At 36.6% G+C, this 27,725-nt stretch overlaps 1 protein-coding gene across 2 annotated transcripts in view; it reads right to left on the bottom strand.

Moving 5' to 3' along the window:
* PDE3B (phosphodiesterase 3B) overlaps positions 1–27,725 on the bottom strand; it is a 220,183-nt gene that overhangs the window by 27,866 nt on the left and 164,592 nt on the right. For both annotated transcript variants that reach the window (XM_004050742.5, XM_055355866.2), the window contains 7 exons: positions 26,485–26,695; positions 25,673–25,746; positions 14,485–14,633; positions 13,553–13,690; positions 12,503–12,614; positions 10,218–10,331; positions 183–382 (listed from right to left, as the gene is read on the bottom strand). In XM_004050742.5, the coding sequence (XP_004050790.5) occupies positions 183–382; positions 10,218–10,331; positions 12,503–12,614; positions 13,553–13,690; positions 14,485–14,633; positions 25,673–25,746; positions 26,485–26,695 (998 nt within the window). The remainder of the gene's footprint in view (positions 1–182; positions 383–10,217; positions 10,332–12,502; positions 12,615–13,552; positions 13,691–14,484; positions 14,634–25,672; positions 25,747–26,484; positions 26,696–27,725) is intronic.

Here is a 27,725-nt window from a genome sequence, read left to right as displayed (position 1 = left end):
CTTCCGCTAATTTCCTAGCACACATCACATTAATGCCATGTGTTATCCAATTAATTAAAATGTAGGGTATTAAAGTCAGATGGATTGGCCATATGATTCAACTGAATGATTTATAAAGGGATACACAGCATGACTGAAAATTTCAGAATTACTCTTTAAAGGTTCTGAACAATATTTCCTACCTGAGGGGCATTTGTAGCCACTAGAAATGCATTTGTCCTCCCTGGGTGATCATAATCATGCATGGCAGCTGCCACGTATAGAGCCATCAATTCTAATGCAGGAATGTTTGAAGACAGGCAGCCATAACTCTCATCAGGATTAGAGCAGCTCTTCGAAGAAATATAAGCAATTCGCCCATGGTTAATTCTACCATCAGAATCTGAGAAACAATAAATAGCAAAATAAACCAGCATTAGCACATAAATTCCTCACAATTTTGCTATGGAGGGGATTCTCATAGGTAATATGATTACTTATTTTATTTGCTGATTTAAGTAAGAACTAATATCTATGAACTTAAAAGAGTATATTATTCCCAATTTAACATGTTAGTAGAGAGGAACAGTGTTAAATCTGACCCTGAAGTTGCTTACTTTACAGGACGTGATAGGATTCTCACACAAGTTTGATGCTGTCTTACTCAGGCAAATAATAATTTTAAAAACCTCTGATTTTCTAAATATTTGCTGTTTAATGACTAGATAGATACAATGGCCAGGATATATGATATAACAGAAAAAGGCAATACTAGAGAATAAAATTTGATGAAAACATTACAAAGATTTAGGAATTTAATATCTTACCAAACTAAGCTTCTGTACATAGATGCTTTTCAAATCTCATCCGGAAAGATTACATTTCATTTGTAGCCCTAACTACAACTCCTTATCTCCCTTTTGTTTTCTTTCATGAAGCTCCACATAATATAACGGAATAAAAAATAGTGGAAAATGAAAAGGCATGGAAAACTGGGGAACATCTCAGTCAACATAATTCTATTTTTATCCTATTCTTAGAAACAACATGTTCACTATCCACACTGTGCTTTTGGTGTCTTAATATCTTACCATTGATTTCTTCTTTTTTGGTGGCTTTATCTATCTAGATGATCATTCTATTATTTTTGCGAAAGAAATCTTTAAAAAGTATAAGAAGGAAAAAGAAACTATATTTAAAGTAGACACATAAAACCACAGATATTAGGTACAAAGTTTCCTTGGTTGTATTCATTGGGGGAACCTAGAAATAATGCTCTGGCTTGTTAAAGTCCAAAAGAATTATTTAATCCTATTTTAGTTGACTCAATACACCATCACAAGAATTTTTTAACATGACTTTAATACACTAGTGACAATTATAAATATATCTCATTATTTTCATGCTATTTATAATTTGTATCAAAATTTAAGTTTTGGAATAGCCCACACTAGAGCATTTTTTTAAAATTTATGTTTTTAGAGATGGGGTCTTGCTATGATGCCCAGGTTGGAGTGCAGCAGCTAGCTATTCATAGGTCCAATCATAATAGTACGCTACACCCTCAAATTCCTCATCTCAATTGACCTGCCCTCAGCCACCTGAGTAGCTTGGACTAGAGTTATGTACCACCACACCGGCTTAGAGCTATTTTTTAAGTAATTATAAAAAGCAAACATGAGGCAGTTAAATTATATGCATAATGATATATGTAAGCACTCAAATTTCTAATAAGACTTTAAATATCAATACAGAGTCAATAATTTGAATTTTCCTATGTGATACACATTCTGGACTTTCCCTACAATTTTAAAATATATTTTAAAAATCAAAAATGGCAAAATATTTCCTTTTAAATTCAGTAATTACTTGGAATTTATATATTAGGATCTTAAAACATTAGCTTATATATGTTTCCAAAAAAATAACAGTACAAAAAAGAACACAGTTGGCAAGGGCAATGAAACATAACTACTTAGAATCCCATTTATTCACTTCGTTTCAGAAAACTGTGATTTTAAAAATTTGCTGACACATTTAAAAGGAGGCCTCAGTAAAAGACATCCAGATTGGAAATGAAGATGCAAAACTATCTTTATTCACAGATGGCCTAATCTCATATATGTAGGAAATCCCAAGAAATCTACTGAAAAACTATTAGAATAAATTAGTTCATCAAGTTAGCAGGGAACAAGATAAACACGCAAAAATCAATTGCATTTCTACATACTTAGCAACAAAAAAAATGACATTTTTAGAGAAATAGAAAAAAAAATTCATATGGCACCACAAAAACATTCCAAGTAGCCAAAGCAATCTTGAGCAAAAAGAACAAAGCTGGAGGCATCAGACTACCTGATTTCAAAATCTATTACAAAGCGATAGTAATCAAAACAGCATGGGCCAGGCACGGTGGCTCATGCCTATAATCCCACCACTTTGGGAGGCCGAGGCAGGTGGATCACTTGAGCTCAGGAGTTCGAGACCAGCCTGAGAAACATGGTGAAACGCCATCTCTATAAAAAACACACACAAAAAAAATTAGCCAGCCATGATGGCATGCACCTGTAGTCCCAGTTACTCAGGAGGCTGAGGTGGAAGGATGGCTTGAGCCCAGGAAGCAGAGGTTTCAGTGAGCTGAGATCATGCCACTGCACTCCAGCCTGGGTGACAGAGCCAGACCCTGTCTCAAAAACAAACAAACAAACAAACAAAAAACAGCATGGTACCAGCACAAAAACAGGTATTTGAACCAATGGAAGAGAATACCACATAATGGTCATCAGTTCAAAGAACAAATCGCATCTTGTGGGATAGTACTCCTATCCCACAGGTTAGCTCCACAAAATATTTACGCCTAGCAGGAACCCCATCTGAGTCTTAAAGATGTCATTCTACCATTCTCTCAGGTCTGATGTAGACTGATAAGGTTCATGGAAAGATTAGTAAACTCTGTGGGCATAAGCCCACTGCCACAATTTGCAGAAAAATTAGTTTCTTGATCAGATGCAATACTACCTATAATAACCTGATGGTAAATAAGGCAGTAAGTAAGTTCAAGGATGGCGATGGTGAAGCGCTATAGACAATGAAGGTAAATCTACATCCAGAATAAATGAGAACAAAAGCTGTCTCTTCCATAAAGGAAAGGGTCCAATGTAATCAACCTACCACCACCCAAATGTCTGAATATTCCCTCAGGGAATGGTGCCATATTAAGGGCTCACCATTGGTCTCTCTTACTGGAGAGCAAGGCACACAGCAGAGGCCTGAGCCAGGTGGGCTGTAGAGAAGAAGCCCACGGTATTTAGCCCATACATAATATCTCTATTCTTTCCATCTTAGGGATATTGTTTGGCTGTGTTCCCACCCAAAATCTCATCTTGAATTGTAACCCTATAATCCCCACATGTCAAGGGTGGGACTAAGGGTAGAGGTAACCGGATCACGGGGGCAGTTTTCTCCAGGCTGTTCTCATGATAGTGAGTCTCACAAGATCTGATGGTTTTATAAGCATCTGGCATTTCCCCTGCTTGCACTTCTCCTTTCTGCCATCCTGTGAAGAAGGTGTTTTCTTTCCCTTCACCTTTAGCCATGATTGTAAGTTTCCTGAGGCCTCTCCAGCCATGCCTCCTGTACAGCCTGCAGAATTGTGACTCAATTAAGCCTCTTTCCTTCACAAATTACTCAGTCTCAGGTATTTCCTTATAGCAATGTCAGAACGGACTAATACACTTAGCTGTTGTGTGCATAAACCCACGGAATAAGAACTGGAGTTCATAGGGAAAGAGACTGATAGCTATAAGATAAGAGATCATTTTGTCCACCTGATCATCAAGAGCCTTCTTTGCAGTGAATGGCCTTTGGCAAATATTATATATTATTGAGGGTTATTCATATATATGAATATATATAATTCATATATATATTTTATATATATATATATATAGAGAGAGAGAGAGAGAGAGGGAGAGAGAGATTTATTTTAAGGAACTTGCTCATGAAATTAAGGAGGCTGGCAAGTCCAAAATCTGCAGGGTGGGCTGGTTGGCTAAAGACCCAAGGAAGAGTTGATATTGCAGTTCAAGTCTGAAGGCTGTCTACTGGTGGAATTCCTGTTTGCTCAGAGGAGGTCACTCTTTGTTTCTATTAAGGCCTTCAACTGACTGGATGAGGCCCACCAACCTTATGGAGGGTTATCTGCTTTACTTAAAGTCCATCAACTTAAATGTCAATCTCATCCAAAAAATACCCTGAAGGAAATATTAAAATTAATGTCTGACCAAATATGTAGGTACTACTGCCCAGCCAAGTTGACATGTAAAATTAAGCATCATAATAAGCATTCACATCGCAAACAAATATCCACCTTCCACTCTGGGAAGGTTAGCCATAAACCCCCTAACTAAAACACCTTGTCCAATTAAAAACTCCAATTTTAAAATATTTTTCCTTCTAAGTCCCAAAGCATCCAAGGAAGCTCTTAGCTACTGATCATAAATCAGTACAGATCCTTTCAGCAGCTGGCCATGTCTCTTTCTTGACCAACTGATTCACCGCTTGACCTGCTCACTGGAAGGATTTACCTTATTACCTTTCAAAAGATACCTTTGAGTGATCCTACAATGCTGTAGCTATCCACTTTCAGGAAATACTGGCATATTGGGCAGAACTATTTATAAACCAGGGCAACTGGTCTTTCTCTTTAAGTCAACTGGTCATAGGGAATTCCCCACAAAACCGTAACTATGGATTAAGGAAGAGGTATTGGTGTATTAGGAATAAACGTCATGGAAGTCTGAACTTATGTTCTGTGCTTTTAGGAGCAACTCAAAACTAATCTTGTAAGTAATTCTTCCCCTTGATGATCGAGAACTACTGCACATGACAAATTTATGAACTGGAGGATCAGAGGGCCCCAAGTTCATTATGGGCAGGTAACATGGTAATCTGGTGCCCATGGCCAAGTATTCAGATTCTACCAAAGTGCAACAACAATTTAGGCACTTTTACAGAAAGGAAAATAATTATTTGAGGAAAGCTGCCTGGTTTTGTTTCAAAACTCCATGTATTTACACTGTAATTATCTTGTAGTGGTCTTCTAGAGACTCCAAAGGGGATCTCTATCTGCAAAAGACATTTTCTTTTGGCAGTCAGATGGAAAAATGGCAGAGTAATTTGCACAACAAGTAGAAATTGCTTCACATGCTTCTCTTGCTCTGGGTTGCACATACAGCCTTACAGTAGTATTTTGGAGCAATAGTACTCAGAAGTCATGAATTTGCCTTCAGAATCCAAAGAGCCCTTTATGTAGAGAATTTCAAATATATCAGTTATCCCTCAACTCGGAGGAAATATCTCAACATGTCCTAGACCACTGGATCCCTAGTATACTTCAATGATATGACAGATCTCTGAATTTTTGTGCAATTTTTCTCATCTCTCATCTTCTGGCACTCTTATGAAGGCATCTAGGATATCTGTTACTTCTTGCTCAATGGAGCTATTCATCATTATCTCATCAATGTAATGGCTGACCTTGATAACTTACAGGAACAGACTAGATTATAACAGAGAATGAAAGACTTGACATAGCCCAGAACTAAGACAATAGAAGTGTATTGTGATGCCTGCCAGATGTAAATATGTCTTCTTGTGAATTTTGCTATGAGTTATGGAGGAAAAACAACTCTCCAGATCAATTGCTCTGTGCCAAATATCACAAGTTAGGTTAACTTATTAAAAGAAGAGACCACATCTGGAACAGCTGTAGCAACTACAGTAACCACCTGATTACACTGAGAATAATCCACCATCATTTTCCAGGATCTACTCATCCTGTGTAAAAGCTATATAATTAAGTTGAACAGCAATGTGATGGAAATCACCATTCCTGCATCTATTAAGTATTTGCTAGTAGCACTGATTTCTGCAACTCATCTAGGAATGTGGTATATTGCTTTTGGTTCACTGTTTTGCCAGAATGAGGCAATTCCTGGAGATTCCATTTGATCCTTCCTACAACGATGGTCCTCTTTCCAAAGATCAAGGAATTGATGAAGGGATTCTGACAGTTGCTGAATATGTTTACTCAAACTATACATTCAGAAAATGGGTGTGGTTCAGCTAACTACCATTATGAGATGAACCCAGGCCAAAATCCTTTTATCACCTAAATTCCATAGGCCCCTAACTCTGGCTGTAGGACCAGCATAGCATTTCACTCTCCAGGAATTAATGCTGAAATATATTTCTCACCACTGTGATAAAGGAGTATACTTCTTGGGGATAAAGTTAGGGATGGGTGATAAAATTGAATATGATGGGGATAAAGTTAGGGATGGGTGATAAAATTGAATATGATCACCCCAGTTCAGCATCTTAACATTGTGAGCTTCTGGATTCCTTCCTCTATAGTATACAAGGAGTTTCAACAATTCTACTTCATCTGATGCCTATACTTTAGACAACTCATGAGGCAAACTGTTAGAGCCACTGCCAGTTGCTCAAGCTAATACACTGACTCCAGAATCTCTGGTAGGTACATCTTCCTTTCTCCCTGGTCTAACACCCTTAAGTCTATTCAGACATATATCCCCCAGGTTTCTACCAATATGAATTGGTAAATTATTCTGGTGTTCAGACTTAATACTTATTCCCCTAAGATCTGCAGGATTTAAGTTTAATTATGGATCTCAAAGAAATGAGTGACAGTGGAGTTGGATTTAGAAGTGAATTATTTCTCTATAAATCAAGAATCTCAAGTGAGGTCATTACAGGGTTTTCAGGCAACCAACACAAGGAGAAATGATTGCTTCCCAGCATGAAGAATCAGCAGGATTTGGGGAATACAAGGCAATATTTATTTAAATCTATCCAAATGATCTCTTTTCGATTATCAGGATCCTTTATTTCCCATTTGATATCTTAATTCTAACATAAGAAGTCTACTGAGGCCACAAACTCATTTGCATTGTATTTCAAGCAACTTCAGGATCAGACATTGGGTTTTATTTTCAGAAGTTATGATCCTATTACTATAAAAAATAAGGGTTTCTTGGCCGGGCACAGTGGCGCACACCTATAATCCCAGCACTTTGGGAGGCCGAGGCAGGCAGATCACGAGGTCAGGAGATCAAGACCATCCTGGCTAACACGGTGAGACCCCGTCTCCACTAAAAATACAAAAAATTAGCCGGCCATGGTGGCAGGGTACCTGTGGTCCCAGCTACTCGGGAGGCTGAGGCAGGAGAATCGCATGAACCCAGGAGGCGGCACTTGCACTGAGCCGAGATCGCGCCACTGCACTCCAGCCTGGGCGACAAAGCGAGACTCCGTCTCAAAAATAAAATAAAATAAAATAAATTTAAAAAAAAATAAGGGTTTCTTTTAGGTCAGTCAGAGATGCTACCTGGTTCTCCAACCATTAATTACAGCCCTAAACTTGTCATTTATTTTCCATTAGTTCTCCAGTGCAGTGAGAATAGGACAGCACATCCCATGGTCCTTCTTGTCTTAGTTTTCATCATAATTTTCCATTGCAATAGCTATTTGGTTTCCCAAAGCTACTTGGTTTCCTTTCTTCTAGATACTTGGATCCATAACACTATGTATGAGAACTCATAACACTGCTAGTAAGAACTCAGAAGGAAGTGTGCAGCATGAGAGAGAAAACATATATTGTCTTAGAGAATACTATACCTAAGTCATTGAGAACAGACTGGAGATAGAAAAATGGTCATTAAGGGCATTGCCAATGAATGCTCAGAAGGAAATGAGAAACATGTTATTGGAAACTAGAGGCAAGGGAATCCCTGTTATACAGTAACAGAAAATTTGGCTGAATTAGGTGTTGCAGTTATGTGGAATACAAAACTTACAAATGATAACTTAGACATTTAGTTGAGGAAATTTCCAAGCAAAGCATTGAAGGTGTAGTCTGGTTTCTTACTGTTTATAGTAAATATGAGAGGAAAAAGAAAGATTGGGGGAGAGCTGGTAAGCAAAGAGGAATAAGGACTTGATAATTCAGGAAATTCTCAGCCTATCCAGACTACAAGAGAGACTAAAATTAAGAGAGTCGCTGTCAGTTAAGTGTGTTCTGCACAGAAAGCCAAGGTTGCAGAGCTGGATTGATTTTCACTAGTTCCTTGGAAAGATCAAAAGGTCAGGGTCAAAAAGAAATTTGAAGATGTTATGCTGCTGTCTTTAAAGAATGGGCCGGCCAGGCACAGTGGCTCACGCCTGTAATCCTAACACTTTGAGAGGCTGAGGCGGGCGGATTGCCTGAGCTCAGGAGTTCCAGACCAGCCTGGGCAACATGGTGAAACCCCACCTCTACTAAAATACGAAAAATTAGCCAGGCATGGCAGCCTGCGTCTGTAGTCCCAGCTGCTTGGGAGACTGAGGCAGGAGAATTGCTTGAACCCGCCTAGGAGGCGGAGGTTGCGGTGAGCCGAGATCAAGCCACTGTACTCTGGCCTGGGTGACTGAGTGAGACACCGTCTCCAAAATAAACAAATAAAGAAAGAAAGGGCCATGAGCCAAGGAGTGTAATTGGAGGAGGCGAGGAAACAAATTCTCCTCTAGAGTATATAGGAGAAAAATAGTTCTGTTGATGCCTTGATTTTACTCCAGTGAAGCCTTTTTTGGACTTCTGACCTCCAGAACTGTAAGATAATAAATTTGTGTGGTTTTCAGTGACTAAATTTCTGGTAACTTATTACAGCAGCAATAGGAAACTAATACAGACTTTTGGCACCTAGAAGTGAGGTATTGATGTGACAAACACCTAAAAATGTGGGAGTGGCTTTGGAATTAGACAATGGAGAGGCTGAATTTTGAAGAGCATGACAGAAACCAGTAAAAAACTACCAATCAACATATTCAAAAGGTTCACTAAACATCAGGCAGGATTAATACAAAAAAAATTACATGAGTACATCATAGTTAAAATGCTAAAAACCAATAGGAAAGAGAAAAAGGAACATATTATATTTATATATTATATTTCTCAATATGACCTAAGTCTTGACTTGTCAGCAAAAACTGTGAAAGTCACAAGATTATGGAATAATACCTTCAAACATGCTAAAATATAAATATATTCTTCTAAGACAAAATGACAGCTAAAACAAAAAAGTTGAAGAAAATTATCTCTAATAAAAGCACAGGACTGCTGGAAGGAATGAAGGGCACTAGAAAGAATAAATACAGATGGCAAACAAAAATGAACCAGTGACATAAAGCAAATCCATTAAACAAATAATGCATACTTTAGACTCAACTACCAAAATGTAAAAAGTAACATCAGTGGTTGAGTCTATGACATTTACACTGGTTAGTATGCTAATGTTATTTCTCAAGTATTGGTAACTGAGCAAATTCTGTCTTGATATATGTCAGTGCAATGGCATAATCATGGCTCACTGCAGCCTTGAACTCCTGGGCTCAAGAGATCCTCCCACCTCAGCCTTCTGAGTAGCTAGGACAGGTGTGTGTCACCACATCCAGCTAAATTTTTTAAAAATTTTTTTGTAGAGATGGGGTCTTGCTTTGTTGCCTAGGCTGGTTTCAAACTCCTGGCCTCAAGTGATCCTCTTGCCTAAGCCTGTAGAAGTGCTGAGATTATAGGCATGAGTCACCAGGCCTGGCCCTTTTAATAAGCTAGAATAAGAGAACTATAAATGTTATGATTCACTGTATTTATATAAACTATTATATTTATGATAAGGAATAGCATTAACTTTTTTGGAAGCAAAATTTGTTTATAAAAGTTTTTAATGTCATCATTGAAATACTTTGCAAGGCTTTTGAAAATGTTCTCTTTGGTTTTTGAATGTTATGTATTTTAAATGTATGTGGTGTACTTGAAACAAAAAAAAAGAATTTTTTTTAAAAAAACAAAGGACTAATTATCATAATATTCAGGATAGTGGCTACCTCAGTGAGGAAAACAAAAGAATGGGGGAAAGAAGGAAACATGATAGATCCAGCAGTACTGAATATTAATCTATCTTTAAGATGGGTATCAGGTTTAAAAATTTTCATGTCATTATTATGCATCAAAACTTACACAGTAGAACTTGTGGATAAGTGGTTAAAAAAACGTACACAGTCCTTCGTATGTACTAAACGGTTACTTAATGAAAAACTTAAAAGAACAGAGGTAATGAAATGAGAAAGCTTGATTTACTATTCCTGATCAAAATAATTAAGAGATTTGTAGAAGGAAGTACCTGTTTCATTTCCTGTTCCACAACCATTGTGGATCTGCTGTAAGCCAGGAACTGGCCGTGTTGTCAGATACCAAACTGCATGTAGCACATCTGTGGCATGTATACGATTGTGATCTAAAGTCACCAAAACGTTTTTCTGTTAGGTTTAACACACAACATTTAAAAAGTACAATAATTTCCTAGTCATACTATATCCTCATAAAAAAGATGTGACAGAATAATTCCCCACAATTGAATTTTATTTCATCTAAAGTCTCTTGATGTATTAAAAAAATTATCTTTTAAAAACTTTCCCATATACTATGAAAACATAGTAAAGGTGCCAAAGAAAAGGCAGGATAACCAAGGAGTATTGAAAGGCATTGAAAAATGTTCTTAAGGTTGCTATTTTCTGGCTTTCAAAAATATCATGTAGTGTCTGGATTACAGAGACCCATGTTTGCACACAAAACAGTTTTGTACACAGAACAGTTACAAATTCTGGTTACTTACATTTGTGTCCCCCACAAAAAGGTCAGAAATACTATGTCTCAGGCTTGCCACAGGAATTAAATACTAAATATGTGAAAGCATCCAGCACAGTGTCTGACACATCATATATGATCAATAAAACATCTATTTACTGAAATTCAACTATGTGAAAAGGCAATGTGGCATACTGTAAAGAGTATAGGCTTCAGAAGTCAGATAGACCTAAAACTGAAACACTACTTTGTTATCTAGTTTTATAATCTTGGGAAAGATCCTTCTGAGTTTACTTCTCACCTATAAAAGTTAGATAATACAACTTTGCCAAAAAAGATTGAATAAGATAACCTATGTGAATCTAATGATTGCAGTCAATGTCGATATCCAATAAAAATTTAACACTTCAACAAATATTTAATGTGTATGTATGCATTAGTAGATAAAATAATATTGTTTTGCCTATAGACATGACATGGCGTACACTGGGAACTTAATTATTATTAATAAATCACCACCTTTTACTAACAATTTACTAAGTGTCATGAATTCTGATACGTGCTTTACATGAATTATCTTATATTAGTACTACCTATGGAGTAGGTACTATTGTTATTTTCATTCACAAATTTTTAAAGTTTAGAAAAGTTAGGTCCAGAGACTATTTTCTTAACTAATGTATCCTAACTGAAGCTGACAGTGAAGACTCCTTACCACCTCTTTCTTTTCGTTCCATTTCCCTTGAAGTCCATCTTAAAGTATCCCTATATTCCATTTATAAAATTCAACCACTTTTTTGAATGCATAATATATAAGTGGAAATTACAGTATATGTAACTCACCTTAAATTATTAAACATTATTAGTGAGTTATTATGCCAATTGAAGAATAATTCACTATTTATAGAATTAATTTCTCAAAAATGTGTCCACATGGAGGGAAACTGTAGACAATATATAAAGACAGTCCATCTTTTTCTGATATGAAACTCAAATTATATTCAAACATAATATATAATAGCCATTAAATTATTCCATAAATCAGAACAGTTAAAAACTGAAATTAGATGATCAATTTTAAGCATTTTTAAGTGAATGATTTTCTGAAACTCTTGACTAACTTTTAAAAAGATAAAGTACACAGGCAATTAATTTTAAAAATAGAAAGATGTATACTGTATAACAACCAGGTGAAAAAGCAGATCATAAATATGTATCAATATTATGACCACCTTTACAAAAAATAAATTTATGTAAGAACTCTTGGAGAATATATACCAAAATGTTAACAAAAAACAGACAAAATGTTAACAGTAGTCAGTTAAATCTAGGTAGTATAATACAAATATTCTTTTTAAAACTCCATTTAAAAATTTTTCAGGCCAGGCGCGGCAGCTGACGTCTGTAATCCCAACACTTTGGGAGGCCAAGGCAGGTGGATCAAAGAGGTCAGGAGTTCAGGATCAAAGAGGTCAGGAGTTCAGGACCAGCCTGGCCAACATGGCGAAACCCCATCTCTACTAAAAATATAAAAAATTAGCTGGGTGTGGTGGCAGGCGCCTGTAATCCCAGCTACCTGCGAGGGCCGAGACAGGAGAATCACTTGAACGTGTGGGGCGGAGGTTGCAATGGGCCAAGATCGCGCCATTGCACTCCAGCCTGGACGACAAGATCAAGACTCTTGTCTCAAGAAAAAAAAAAAAGAAAATTTCAAACAAGCAGTTTTAAAAGTGTTTAAGGGACCATCTGAAGAGAAAGATGATAAAGAGTTTCAAAACCCATATTATTTGAACTTAAATAATAAAATATGTTAATACTTACAAGGAATGTCTCGATAGCCATTTTCTAATGCACGAAAATAGTTCATAAATTGTTGAGTGGGAATTTTAAATATTTCCAATAAACCAGTGTCTTGAAATAAGGTATACATAACCTAAATGTCAATTAAAATAAAGTTTACTTTAAAAATCAGAATTTCTATTTGTAGCTGAGTATAATGTTTTTGTGATTTGTATTCTGGAATGTTAACCATGTATTAATATATGACTTTAATAATTTATTTAAAACTTGCCTACAATTAATTCTTTCCAAAAAATCGGAATGGAAGATATCACCCTAAAGCCACTGAAAATTAAAGAAGGCTTACCATACATATCATGTCCCAATTTTTAATTTTTCCATTCTTCTCCTTAGCTTTTTATTCCTAATTTACTGAAGGTCATGTGAATTCTATTCTAATCTAGTCCTGGGTATTAAAAACAAAATTCCAAACAATACTAAGTTTATCACATTTTTATCCCTAAGAACTTCAATTAAATGAACTTATATATTTCACAAAATTTATCCTTATGTTTTTGCATTTCATAAATAAGATATGAAAGTAATTAATGAGAGTAATATTTTGGGGCAGTTAATCTGATGCTGTTATGCGGACCCATCAGGTATAACTCTGAGTCTGGGTGGTAAAATCAAAGTACTTTCCCATGGTTCTAGCATGAAATGAATCATCCGGCCTTGGGTAAAGTATAGGGAGTGATGGTGAAAAAAATGAAGCTTAAATTGCAATGGTTAGAACTAGACGATATTTTCATATCCTTTTCAACCTCAACATTCAAGAAAATGTAAATCTTTATTATTTCTTTGGCATAAATTAAATCCCATTAATATGGTCAAATAAACTACTTGTCATATATATAATAGTATGATCTACATCTTATATATAATTGTTTTATGTATATATTTTTTTCTGAAAAAAATAATGAACGTCATTGTTGAACTAGTGCCTAAACCATTACATATTAGATTTTGCTTTTTATAAAGATTTAAGAAAAATTAATTTACAGTTTAAAAAGTAGATATTTGAAAGCAAACCTGACTGAGAATCCTTCCTGATTTCTCTCCCATCTTTTCTACAAGTTCAAAAATTGGAAAATTCCAGTTGCTCATCTTTTCTATTAATGAGTCATACTCTTCTACTAAAATCAGGTCCAGTGATACTTCCTGTTCAATCTGTACATACAGGGAAACAACAACTTCATTTTATCTTTTATAAATACTGTAAAATATATATTACAATGAGAACACTTAGGATTAAACATTAAAAAAAGTCAGTACTATTTTCTATAATGGTTATTCTTAAATACAGTCTTATCTGCCCTCCTAATTTCTCTTTCTAGAATGTTATCTTCAAAAACTAAAAACATAACTCCGGGGTGTAAGACTTATTAATCTTCTTATATTATTTTTATGAATAAAAGTATTATATTTCCAAATTACTACACAAATCCAAAGTCTATTATTTTCATTTTAGTAGTTACAGGTATCAAAGGGTAAGAGGAAAAAAAAAACATATCTTTATATTGGCATTTATTACCAGGATAATTTTTCAAAAGAAATAGGTGTTCCTTTTCCCTAAAAGCCTAAATTTTGAAATTTAAGAACAAAACTATATTGCCATTATAAATACATTGTTTTCATTGTTTTTAGTAACATGCACATATTCTCTATACCTTCACATACACAAAAGAAAATATCAGAATAGAAAATAATATATTTTATATAAAACTAAATAAAATATGTTCATTTAAAACTGAATGCAGTTTGTTGCTTTAGGATGATAGAATTAGAACAAGTTACTGTATTATTTGTAACCCAAGCAATATTTCAGTTATAGTGACTTATCAGTAAAAAAATTAAAAAATACTATTATATTAAAAATCTTGTTCTGGGCAAAAGTAATGAAACCAGTACTAACAGTATTATATTTCACCTTAACATAATCATATTGAAAGTTTATCTTTTACATTTGTTTGCTGTTCATTCTGTGCCTCTTCTGTTAGCCACTTATCACCTTCCTGAAATAATTTTCTGCTGTCTTTCTTCTCTGTTTCCTCTTCTTGTTGAGTTTCCATAAGTTTGAATGATTCTTTCGAGAAAATGTTTTCTTCTTCACCTTTCAAAAAAAATATATAGTAATATATAGGAGTAAAATGTGCCCTATATGTACAGCTTTACATGAAAAATAATTGTTAAAAATATTTAGATAAAGTGAATCATAATGGAGTTCAATCTAAATTATTTCACGATACCATTAAGTTGTATCTTCCTGTGCTATTTTGCCTAGATACCTTATGCTCAGACAACAAAGATACTTCCTGTATTGGACTCACCTTTCATATCTACTCATGGATGCTAAGTGGATATTCTTTATAAAAGTGAGAAAAAGAAAAAGTTCCTATCAATAGAAATTTTCTTACCAATTTGATATAAACAATTTCCAACATCTCTGAGTTTTAGATATAAAAATTCTAAAATCATAATTACAAATCAATAAGATTAAATCACATGTAAACCTTAAACCACAATATTATAAATGGTGAGTTATATCTCTACCAATGTAATAATTTCTTTTCTCAAATCACATGGAAAAGAAGAGCAGTATTCATAGCTAAATAGCATTCATTCACGTGTTAAAAAACATTCATATTCATTCTATTTGTAATATCTTAAACAGGGAAATTACCCAAAACCTATCGACAGTGGAATAAATAACTTGTGGTATATTTACACAATTGATCACTACAGAGCAAAGAGAATGAACTACAATATGGATGGTACTTAAAAATATAATGTTTAGTGAAGGAAGCCAGGCACAAAAGTATATACTCTCTGATTCTCTTTAAGAAAAGTTCAAAAGCATATGAAAGACAAGAAGATCACTATCTTTGGGGCATATGATTGGAAGGGGTCATGATGGGTAATTTTGAGGTGTGGGTAATATTTTGTTTCTTTTTTAAAAAACAACTTTTATCTTAGGTTCAGGGGTACATGTGCAGGTTTGTTATATAGGTAAATTTGTGTCATGGAGTTTGTTGTACAGACTATTTCATCACCCAGGTACTAGGCCTAGTACCCAATTACTATTTTTTTCTGATTTTCTTCCACCTCCCACCCTCCACCATCAGGTAGGCCCCAGTATCTGTTGTTCTCCTCTTTATGTCCATGTGTTCTCGTCATTCATCTCCCACTTATAAGTGACAGTATTTGGTTTTCTGTTCCTATGTTAGTTTGACTCCAGCTCCATCCATGTCTCTGCAAAAAACATTACCTCAGTCTTTTTTATAGCTGCATAGTATTCCATGATGTATATATACTACATCTTCTTTTCTTTGCCTTTTCTCTTAGAAAAACTACGATAATCATTTATTACTTTTCCACTATGGACATATAAGATAGAGCCTAAACTATACAGTAAAATAGAATCTGGATTCAAATCTAAACACTACTTATAGAAACGAGTCCTAGCCTCACTACTTCACTAGCTGTGATTTTTTTTCATTTATTTATTTTTTAAGTTTAGTGGTACAAGTGCAGGTTTGTTACATAGGTAAGCATGTAACAAGGGGGTTTGTTGTACAGGTTATTTCATTACTCAGGTATTAAGCCTAGTACCCATTAGTTGTTTTTCTGATCCTCTCCCTCCGCCCACCCTCCACCCTCTGACAGGCCCCAGTGTGTGTTGTTCCCCTCTATGTGCCCATGTGTTCTCATCAGTTAGCTCCCACTTATAAGTGAGAACATAACAATATTTGGTTTTCTGTTCCTGTGGCTAAGGATAATGGTCTCCAGTTCCATCTATGTCCCTGCAAAGGACACAATCTCATTCTTTTTATGGCTGCATAGTATTCCATGGTGTATATGTACCGTATTTTCTTTATCCAGTCTATCATTGGTGGATATTTAGGTTGATTCTATGTCTTTGCTATTGTAAATAGTGCTGCAATAAACATACACATGCATGTGGCTTTATAAGAGAATGACTTATATTCCTTTGGATATATACCCAGTAATGGGATTGCTGGGTCAGATGGTATTTCTATTTTTAGGTCTTTGAGGAATCACCACACTGTCTACCACAGTGACTGAACTAATTTACACTCCCACCAACAGTGTATAAGTGTTTCTTTTTCTCCCCAACATCGCCAGCATCTGTTATTTTTTGCCTTTTTAACAGCAGCCATTCTGACTGGTGTTAGATGGTGTTTCATTGTGGTTTTGACTTGCATTTCGCTAATGATCAGTGATGCTGAGCTGTTTTTCATATGATTGTTGCCCATATGTATGTCTTCTTTTGCAAATTGTCTGTTCATATCCTTTGCCCACTTTTTTATGTTTGTTTTTTCTTGTCAATTTAAGTTCCTTGTAGGTGCTGGATATTAGGCCTTTATCAGATGCATAGTTTGCAAAAATTTTCTCCCTTTCCGTAGGTTGTCTGTTTACTCTGCTGATAGTTTATTTTGCTGTGCAGAAGCTCTTTAGTATAATTACATCCCATTTGTCAAGTTTTGCTTTTGTTATGATTGCTTTTGGCATCTTTGTTATGAAATCTTTGCCAGTATCTATATCCAGAATGGTATTGACTCAGTTGTCTTCCAGAGTTTTTATAGTTTTGGGTTTTACATTTAAGTCTTTAAACCATCTTTAGTTGATTTTTGTATATGGTGTAAGGAAGGGATCCAGTTTTAATCTTCTACATATGGCTAGCCAGTTATCCCACCACCATTTATTGAATAGGGAGTCCTTTCCCCATTAATGGGCTTGTTTTTTGTTGGCTTTGTCAAAGATCAAATGGTTGTAGGCATGTGGTCTTATTTCTGGGCTCTCTATTCTGTCCCATTGGTCTATGTGTCTGTTTTTGTACCAGTACCATGCTATTTTGTTACTGTAGTTCTGTAGTATACTTTGAAATCAGGTAATATGATGCCTCCAACTTTGTTCTTTTTGCTTAGGATTGCCTTGGCTACTCAGGCTCTTTTTTGGTTCCATATGAATTTTAAAATAGCTTTTTCTAGTTTTGTGATGAATTTCATTGGTAGTTTGTTAGGAATAACACTGAATCTATAAATTGCCTTGGGCAGTATGACCATTTTAATGATATTGATTCTTCCTATCCATGAGCACAGAATGTTTTTCCATTTGTTTGTGTCATCTCTGCTTTCTTTGAGCAGTGTTTTGTAATTCTCATTGTAGAGGTCTTTAACCTCCCTGATTAGCTATATTCCTAGGTATTTTATTCTTTTTGTGGCAATTGTAAATGGGATTGTGTTCCTGGTTTGGCTCTTGGTTTGGCTGTGTTAGTGTATAGGAATGCTAGTTATTTCTGTTCATTGATTTTGTATTCTGAAACTCTGCTGAAGTTACTTATTAGCTTAAGGAGCTTTTGGGCCGAGACTTCGGGGTTTTCTAGATATAGAATCATGTCTGCAAACAGGGATAGTTTGACCTCCTCTCTTCCTATTTGGATGCCCTTTATTTCTTTCTCTTTCCTGATTACTGTGGTCAAGACTTCCAATACTATGTTAAATAGGAGTGGTGAGAGAGGGCATCCTTGTCTTGTGCCCGTTTTCAAGGGGAATACTTCCAGCTTTTGCCCATTCAGTGTGATGTTGGCTGTGGGTTTCTCCTAGATGGTTCTTATTATTTTGAGGTATGTTCCTTCAATACCTAGTTTATTGAGTTTTTAACATGAAGGGATGTTGAATTTTATCAAAAGCCTTTTTCTGCATCTATTGAGATAATCATGTGGCTTTTGTCTTTAGTTCCGTTTATGTGATGAATCAGGTTGACTGATTTGCATATGTTGAACCAAACTTGCATCCTAGGGATGAAGCCTATTTGATCATGGTGGATTGGCTTTTAGATGTGCTGCTGAATTTGGTTTGCAAGTATTTTGTTGAGGATTTTTGCATCAATTTTCATCAAGGATATTGGCTTAAGGTTTTGTTTTTTTCTTGTGTCTCTGCTACGTTTTGGTATCAGAATGATGCTGGCCTCATAGTATGGGTTGGGGAGGAGTCCTTCCTCCTCATTTTTTTGTAATACTTTCAGTCCTTCCTCTTCAGTTTTTTGTAATACTACTTTCAGTATAAATAGTACCAGCTCTTCTTTGTACATCTGGTAGGATGTGGCTGTGAATCCATCTGGTCCTGGGCTTTTTTTATTTTTATTTATTTATTTTGGTTGGTGGGCTATTTATTACAGATTCCGTTTTGGAGCTTCTTATTGGTCTATTCAGAGAATCCATGTCTTCCTGGTTCAGTCTTGGGAGGGGTTATGTGTACAGGAATTTATCCATCTCTTCTAGGTTTTCTAGTTTGTGTAAAGAGGTGTTCATAGTAGTCTCTGATGGTTGTATTTCTGTGGGGTCAGTGGTACCACCCCCTTTGTCATTTCTAATTGTGTTTATTTGGATTTTCTCTCTTTTCTTCTGTATTTCTCTAGCTAGCAGCCTATTTATCTTACTAATTTTTTCAAAAAATCAACTCCTGGTTTCATTCATCTTTTGGATGGTGTTTTTGTGTCTCAATCACCTTCAGTTCAGCTCTGATTTTGGCTATTTCTTGTTTTCTGTCAGCTTTTGGGTTGGTTTGCTCTCTCTTCTCTAGTTATTTTAGTGGTGATATTAGGTTGTTAATTTGGGATCTCTCTAACTTTTTGATATGGCTGCTTAGTGCTATAAATTTCCCTCTTAACACTGCCTTGGCTGTGTCCCAGAGATTTTGTAGGTTGTATCTTTGTTCTCATTCGTATTAAAAAACTTCTTGATTTCTGCCTTAATTTCACTATTTGCCCAAAAGTCATTCAGGAGCAAGTTGTTTACTTTCCATGTAATTGCATGGTTTTGAGTGATTTTTTTTAGTCTTGATTTCTATCTTTATTGCACTGTGGTCCAGGAGTATGTTTGGCATGACTTCAGTTCTTTTACATTTGCTGAGGGTTGTCTGATTGATTTTAGAATATGTACCATGTGGCAATGAGAAAAATGTACATTCTGTTGTTTTTGAGTGGAGAGTTCTGTAGAGGTCTATCAGATCCATTTGGTCCCATATTGAGTTCAGGTCCTGAATATCTTTGTTAATTTTCTGCCTCAGTGACCTAATACTGTCAGTGGAGTGTTGAAGTCTCTCACTATTATTGTGTGGGAGTCTAAGACACTTTGTAGATCTCTAAGAACTTGCTTTATAAATCTGGGTACTCCTGTGTTGTGTGAATATATATTTAGAATAGTTAGGTCTTATTGAATTGAACCCTTTACGATTATGTAATGCCCTTCTTTGCCTTTTTTGATCTTTGCTAGTTTAAAGTCTGTTTTGTCTGAAATTAGGATTGCAACCTCTGCTTTTTCCTCATTTCCACTTGCTTGGTAGATTTTCCTCCATCCCTTTATTTTGAGCCTATGGGTGTCGCTGCCTATGAAATGGGTCTCTTGAAGACAGTGTATCATTGGGTCTTACTTTTTTTAAAATCCAGTTTGCCACTCTATGCCTTTTAAATGGGGCATTTAGCCCATTTACACTCAAGGTTAGTATAGATGTGTGTGGATTTGTTCCTGTCATTGTGCTGTTACCTGGTTATTAAGCCAGCTTGTGTGGTAGCTTTACATCACTGGGTCTGTGTACTTGACTGTGTTTTTTTGTATTGCCTGGTAATGGTTCTTCCTTTCATATTTAGTGCTCTTTTCAAGATCTCTTTTAAGTGGGTCTCGTAGTAACAAATGGTAGTAACAAACTTCCTCAGCATTTGCTTATCTGAAAAGGATCTTATTTCTCCTTCACTGAGGAAGCTTAGTTTGGCTGGATATGAAATTCTTGAAGATTTTTTTTTTTTTTTAAGAATGTTGAATACAGGAGCCCAGGCTCTTCTGGCTTGTAGGGTTTCTGCTGAGATGTCCACTGTTAGCCTGATCGGGTTCCCTTCGTAGGTGACCTGCCCTTTCTAGCTGCCTTTAACATTCTTTCCTTGATTTCAAACTTGGAAAATCTGATGATTATGCATCTTGCATAATCATATTATCTTTGTTCCTATCCATATTCTGAATTCTATTTCTGTCATTTCCAGCCAGCTCAGCCTGGTTAAGAACTAGTGTGGTTGTTTGGAGGTCATAAGATACTGACCATTTAGGTTGCTGGAGTTCTTGCATTGGTTCTTTCTTATCTCTGCATGTGGCTGTTCCTTTAACTGCTGGGCTGCCTCTGATTGATGTGGTCTGACAGGGACAGCGTGTTTGTGCTAGAGTACCAGGTTGAGAGGAGAAGTGAGGACCAGGACCTATGTGGAGAACAGTCCGGACACTTTTCTGTGAGGTGGATACTCTGTGCTCGGGTATGGACCAGCTAGCCCCTGGTCCCCACAGATTCTCCAAAGCCTGAAGACAGCAAAGCCTAAGGCTGTGAGAAAGCAAAGATAGCAACCCACCCCTCCCACTGGGAGTTCTGTCCCAGGGAGTTCCAGAGCTGCTACTGGCTTAATAGCCTGGAGGTGAGCGTAGCTGGAGACCCAAGCCAGGAGGACCTGCCCAGTGAAGAGATATGAGATTGGAAACCCAAGTAACAAACAATCTGGCTACTTTTCTGTAGGGCTGCTGCAGTATGCTGGGGGTACACTCCAGTCCCTAGTCACCTTGGTTTATCTAGCACCTGAAGGTATCAACAGTGAAGGGTGTGAAACAGCAAAGATGGCAGTCCCCCTATCCCTCTGGGAGCTCCATCCCAGGGAGGTTTGAAACTGCTGCTGGTCAGAAAACACCAGCAGAGATGGCTGGACACCCTAGTTGGGAGGTCCCACCCAGTGAGGAGAAATAGGGTTGAGGACCTGTGTAAAAAAGCAGTCTGGCCACTTTTTTGTAGAACAGTTGGGCTGTGTTTGGGGTCTGCTGCAGCCCCCAGTCACTTTGGACTCTCCAAATCCCAAAGGCAACAATGGTTAAGGCTGCAAAACAGCAAAGATGGCAGCTTGCCCCTCCCTCTGGGAACTCCATCCCAGCAAAGTTTGAAACTGTTGCTGGACAGAAAACACTAGCAGGGGTGGTTGTAGACCTTGGTCACAAGATTCTGCCCAGTGAAAAGAAATAAGATCTGGGACCCATGTGAAAAAGCAGTCTAGCTACTTTCCCATAGAGCTACTGTGCTGCGGTGAGAGACGGCTCCAGTACCTAGTCACCTTGGACTTCCTAGAGCCAGAAGGCAACAATGGCTAAGGCTGTGAAACAGCAAAGATGGCGGCCTGTCCCTCCCCCGGGAGCACTATCTCAGGGAGGCTCAGAACCACTGCCAGCTGAAAAACAGTAGCAAGAGTGGCTGGCTACCTTGGTTGGGAGGTCCTGCCGAGTGAGGAGAAGAGGGGTCAGGGACCCACATAAAAAAGCAAGCTGGCTGCATTTTTGTAGGGTGGTTACACTGAAGGCAACAATGGCTAAGGCTGCAAAACAGCAAAGATGGTAGCCTACCCCTCCCTCTGGGAGCTCCATCAACACTGCTACCAGTGGCTGGCTGGAGTTCCAAGCTAGTGGTCTTATCCTGCAAGGTGCTGTGGACATGGGACCTGAAGACCACTGCTGCTCAGACCCCTGAATTCAGCTACTTCTTAGGGGTCTGTATGGGGGTCTAACCTCCTACTTTGCCAAGTTGCAGCTGCTTTTGCCTAGAAACCCAAGTATTTATAGCTCCTGGGGCTCCGCATGTGCCTGAGCAGCTACTCTGCCAAGATGCCACAGAGCTCTGCATATCAGACTGCAAGCCCTGGTGCAGTGGGTTTACGAGGAGGGTCTCCTGACCCAAGGGTTGCAAAGACCTATGGGAGAAGCATGAGTCCCCAGGGTTGCCCACTTACTCATGCTTCCCTGGGAGAGGGAGGCTCCCCTGGCTCCGTGTCACTCCCAGGTGGGCAGTCATCCTGCCTTGCTTTTCTACATTCTCTGTGGGTTGTTTTCTTGATGAATCCCAACATGTGTACATGTATGTTTCAGTTGAAGGTGCTGTATGTACTCACCCCTTCTATTTCTCTCCATGACAGCAGTGCACATTAGCTGCTTCTAGTTGGCCATTTTGGCCAGCCTCTTATTTTGTTTCTGGATCTGGGTGCTGATTATATGATAATTACATGCTATAAGCTCAATATGTAGAGTTTTGTTTGTTTTTTTGTAAAAAGAGATCTTGGCCAGGCACAACAGCTCATACCTATAATCCTAGTGCTTTGGGAGGCCAAGGCGGGAGGATCACTTGAAGCCAAAAGTTTGGGACTAGCCTGGGCAACAGAGCGAGTTCTCATCTCTACAAAAAAAATTTTTTTTAATTAGCTGGGCATGGTGCTGTAGTCCCAACTACTCAGAAGACTGAGGAGGGAAGACTGCTTGAGCCCAGGAGTTGGAAGCTGCAGTGAGCCATGATTGTGCACTGTACTCTCTAGCCTGGATGACAGAGTAAGACTCTGTCTCAAAAAAAAAAAAAAAAAAAAAAATTCTTAAGAGTAATCATTGGAGTTGAGTTTCAGAAAACTAGATTCAAATCCTGATTTTCGTACTTAATAATGGCAAGCTTTCTCCCCTGTAAAATTTGGATAATAACACCCATCTTACAAGATGTTATACATAATAGGTGATTAATAAATGTCAGTATAATCTCAACTTAATACAATGAATATAACAATCATGAATTGATTAGATGATGATCTGGAAGTATTACTGTTTAGAAAATATTATTTTTTCCAAATGAAAAACATTTAGTCTAAGAAATTAAATTTAGACTATTCGAGCATTCTTGGTAAGGTAAGGCAATAACTACAATGATATTGTAAAATAGAAGTTAATCTAAAAGTTGTTTGCACTTGAGGTATATTACATAATTTACTTTTTAATGATATCAACTCCTAATAACTATTATCTTACAGATAATAATAAAAACAGGTGAGGTAAATGAAGCATTTCTTTTCTAAAGATGTCTACAACACTATCTCTTGTCCCAAACACTTTTCTGAAATGTATTCTTGTCACTCCTCTATCAAGACAGAGCATTTATTTACCAACCCTCTGGAATCTCAACAGGCCTCATGACTGCTCTGATAACAGAATATGGCAGAAGTGACACTCTGTTCTGAGTTCAGCCATTAACTGAACTGGTAGTTTCCACGTCCTACTCTCTTGGAATGCTGCCAACAAACTGAAGAAGCCCATGGAGGGGTCATATTTAGATGGACTGGTCAATAGCCAAAAGGCACATGAGTAACCCATCTTGGAAATTCTGCCCAATCAATCCTTCAGATAACTGCTTCCCCAACCAATATCTGACTGCACTGACTGCAATCTCATCAAAGTCCTCAGGTGAGAATCTCCCAGTTGAGGCTAGTCCACCCAAAGAAATATGACACTTAATAAATTATTGTTCTTTTTAAAAACTTTATTGAGTATAAATTACATACCATTAAAATCTACCCATTGTAAAATGCCTTAGTTCAGGCTGCTATAATTGGATACTACAGACTGAGTGGCTTATTAAAAAAGAGGAATTTATTTCTCACAGTTAGGGAAGCTGGACGTCTGATATCAGGGTGCCAGCCTGGCCAAGTTCCAGTATTGCAGACTACCGATTTCACATTGTATCCTCACACGGTGGGAAAGAGGGTGGGAAAGAGAGTTTTCTGGGGTTCTTTTATAAGGGAACTAATCCCATTCATGAAGGATCCACCTTCATGACCTAATTACCTCCCAAAGGCCTTACCTCCCAATACCGTCATATCAGGGTATAGGATTTCGACACATGAATTTTTGGAGGAACACAAACATCCAGCCCACAAGTGTACAATTTAACAATTTTAGTATATTTGCAGTTATCAACAATCATTACAATCCAATTTTAGAACATTCTCAACACCCCCACCCAAAATGTTCCTTCATGCCTATTTATAGTTAATCCCTATTCTCACTTTATGCAACAACTGTTCTGATTATTGTCTCTATAAATTTGTCTTTCAAGAATTTCATATAAATGTAATCATATAATATATGATCTTTTGAGCCTGGCTTCTTTCACTTAGAATAATGTTTTGAAGTTCATCTATGTTGCAGCATGTATCAGAAGTTTATTCCTTTAATTGCTGAACTGAATTCCATTGTAATGATATACAAAAAAAAAAAAAGAATGAGTTGGGAAGTGTTCCCTCCTCTTCTATTTTTTGGAAGAGTTTGTGAAGAATTCGTCTTTTTATTTTATTTTATTTGTTAACAATCCTTTAAAATGTAAAAAACAAAAAACTATTAAATTGCACACTTTAAAAGGGTAAGTTTTATGGTATGTAAAGGGATTGAGAAGAACCTATAATCCCTGAAAAGGCTTATCTATTTTTGGTTTAACTTTTTTCTTAGGGTACAACACTTTAGAGTTTATCAAGTTATCCAAACCATGGCAAGCCTTCAACTCTAGCCTCTGTCTTCCTAGCCCCATGAAGCTGCTAATAAAATTGCTCATCCTATCAGTCATTGGTCTCTGTGGAATTGGCATACACTCTTTTGATAGCCCCAAACTCCAGGCTCACTTTCTTGGAGTTCTGTCTTCCAACAGATCTTGTACTGGTGATTCATAAGATTTTTTTAGTTCTTCAATGGCTTCAAGTAGATTTTTTTTAAAAAAATAATTCATCCACCTTTTCTAGCTGCCCTCAGGGGAAATGTTGGTCTGAGTTACTTAGTTAACTACTACTGGTAGTTTGAGTCATCAAATTTTAAGGTTATAAAACAACTATAATTTCATCAACACAATATTTCTTGTATGAGGATACAAAATATTTCAGAATGATATAATTAACCACACTTTAAAACAACCCCTCTTTATGCCATAAAAAATTTATGCAAAACCTTTTGGATTTAGATTGTGCACTACAAATTTCAATGTTTAATATAAATAATTCCACTATTTATAAACAATAGACATAACCTAAGAAGACTACATTCATTTGTATGGGACATTTTTATTCTTTGAATTACTTTCACCATCTATTACTTATAATTTGTTCTAAATAAGTCCTCTGTGAAGTGGGTAAAAAATAATAATCTTCATTTTAAAGATGGATAAACTGAAGTTAAACTCATTCATTTTCCCATTCTAAAAATCATTGTAAGAAATTTCTCTTAAACTCAAATACATATGACTTTTGTAATCTCACCTGATTTTCCACTGCAGCAATCTGTACCATCTGATTCAGATGTTGAAACATATTTCAGCATTTGATGTCCACAGCTTATAGAATAAAATAAATATATACGGTAAATGAGGTACAAGTTTTTTACCTGAACACAATTAGAAAATCTGTTTAATTTTTAACCAAGATCCCAACTGCAACACATCCTAATATTCCAATCTCTCCATAAAGTTCAAAGGCTTTAACCTAGAAAGTATCTGTGTGTCCTTGAAGGAAACAAAATATTTTTGAAAAGTCAACATTGGATCTGAGGTAAACCCTTACTATTAGTAAAGCAGAAATAAGATCAAACACCATTTACTGGGTACTATGAATAGGTACTAAAGTAGTGTATACTAAAATACTTTAATATTTACTAAGATCTTAGGATGGGTAGAATACCATTACATTTTAGCTCAGATGGAGACCATTTAATTTAAAAAATTAATAACCACTAAAATGAGAAGATATTTATTTAGAATAAAAACTACTAGATAAATAAGGAAAAGAATATAGGCTGAATCCATCATCTAGTTACAACATAGAACTAGAAAACTGGTAATACTTTATTAAAATACAGTAAAGTCCTCAATATCATCAATAAGTTTTTGAAAACTGACATTTTAAGTGAAACAACTTATAGCACATCTTCAAATAATGTCATTTCATTATAACACCGAAAAAAACTATGGTCATTTAGCTTAAAGCTGGAGTTTCCAAGAACCTATCCAAAATGTTGAGGACTTAACTGTAATCAACATTTTGAAACAGAAATAATAAACAGTTGGGAAACTTACCTGTTACACAGATTGCTATCAGAATTTCTAAGCTGCTGATAAAAATCTGGAGTATTAGGTGCATTGCCCAGAGATCTCTGCAAGATAACGCTTGGCTTATTAAGAAAATCAGCAGTATCAGGAAATTCTATGGGTGATCGATTAGTTAGAGAGCCAGTAGACACTGGTCCATGGTTGGGAGAATTCACAGGACTCAGACTGGACAAAACACCTTTAAAAATTAAAAGAAAGGAGATAGATAAATAAGAATGTATTTATGTGTGTATGTTTATTAAATATATTTGTGTTTTTATGGATTTTTTCCTTATTTAAAAAAAGCAGATTATTTACAAATAAATTATAAATTCCTGCATGGGGCCTCACAATATTCTAGAAACTTATGCAATATTTGCCATATTTGTCATGATCAATGGCTGTTGGGTAAACACCCCTTGTTGGGTAAATATCTACATTTATAATAGGTAAATGTGAACAGTATGACTAAAACATACATACTGTATGGCAGAAATTTTCCTAATTCCTATTGGTCTTTAACTTTCACCTATGTGTCCCTATCAGATTGATTATCCACAAGAGCAAAGCATCTCTACCAAATTTTACTGAATTATTTTCAATTCAATAAAATTAAATTTTATTTAAATTCTCTTTTTTGTGTGTGAGATGGGGTCTCATTCCATTGCCCAGGCTGGATTCCAGTGGCACAATCATGGCTCACTGCAGACTCAACCTCCTGGGTTCAATTGATCCTCTGGCCTTGGAGACTACAGGCACAGGCCACCGTGCCCAGCTAATTTACCTATTTTTCTGTAGAGACAGGGTTTCAAGATGTTGCCCAGGCTGGTCTCAAACACCTGGGCTCAAGTGATCCTCATGCCTCAGCCTCCCAAAATGCTTGGATTACAAGCTTAAGCCACTGCATCTGGCCAAAGAACTAAAATTCTTTTTTTTCTTTTTTTTTTTTAATTATACTTTAAGTTCTAAGGTACATGTGCACAACGTGCAGGTTTGTTACATATGTATACATGTGCCATGTTGGTGTGCTGCACCCATTAACTCATCATTTACATTAGGTATATCTCCTAATGCTATCCCTCCCCCGTTCCCCCACCCCACTATAGGCCCCAGTGTGTGATGTTCCCCACCCTGTGTCCAAGTGTTCTCATTGTTCATTCCCACCTATGAGTGAGGACATATGGTGTTTGCTTTTCTGTCCTTGCGATAGCTTGCTCAGAATGATGGTT

Source organism: Gorilla gorilla, chromosome 9 (genome assembly GCF_029281585.2).
Source record: "Gorilla gorilla gorilla isolate KB3781 chromosome 9, NHGRI_mGorGor1-v2.1_pri, whole genome shotgun sequence".
Lineage (NCBI taxonomy): Eukaryota > Metazoa > Chordata > Mammalia > Primates > Hominidae > Gorilla > Gorilla gorilla.
This window is presented reverse-complemented; position numbering and strand designations above follow the sequence as displayed.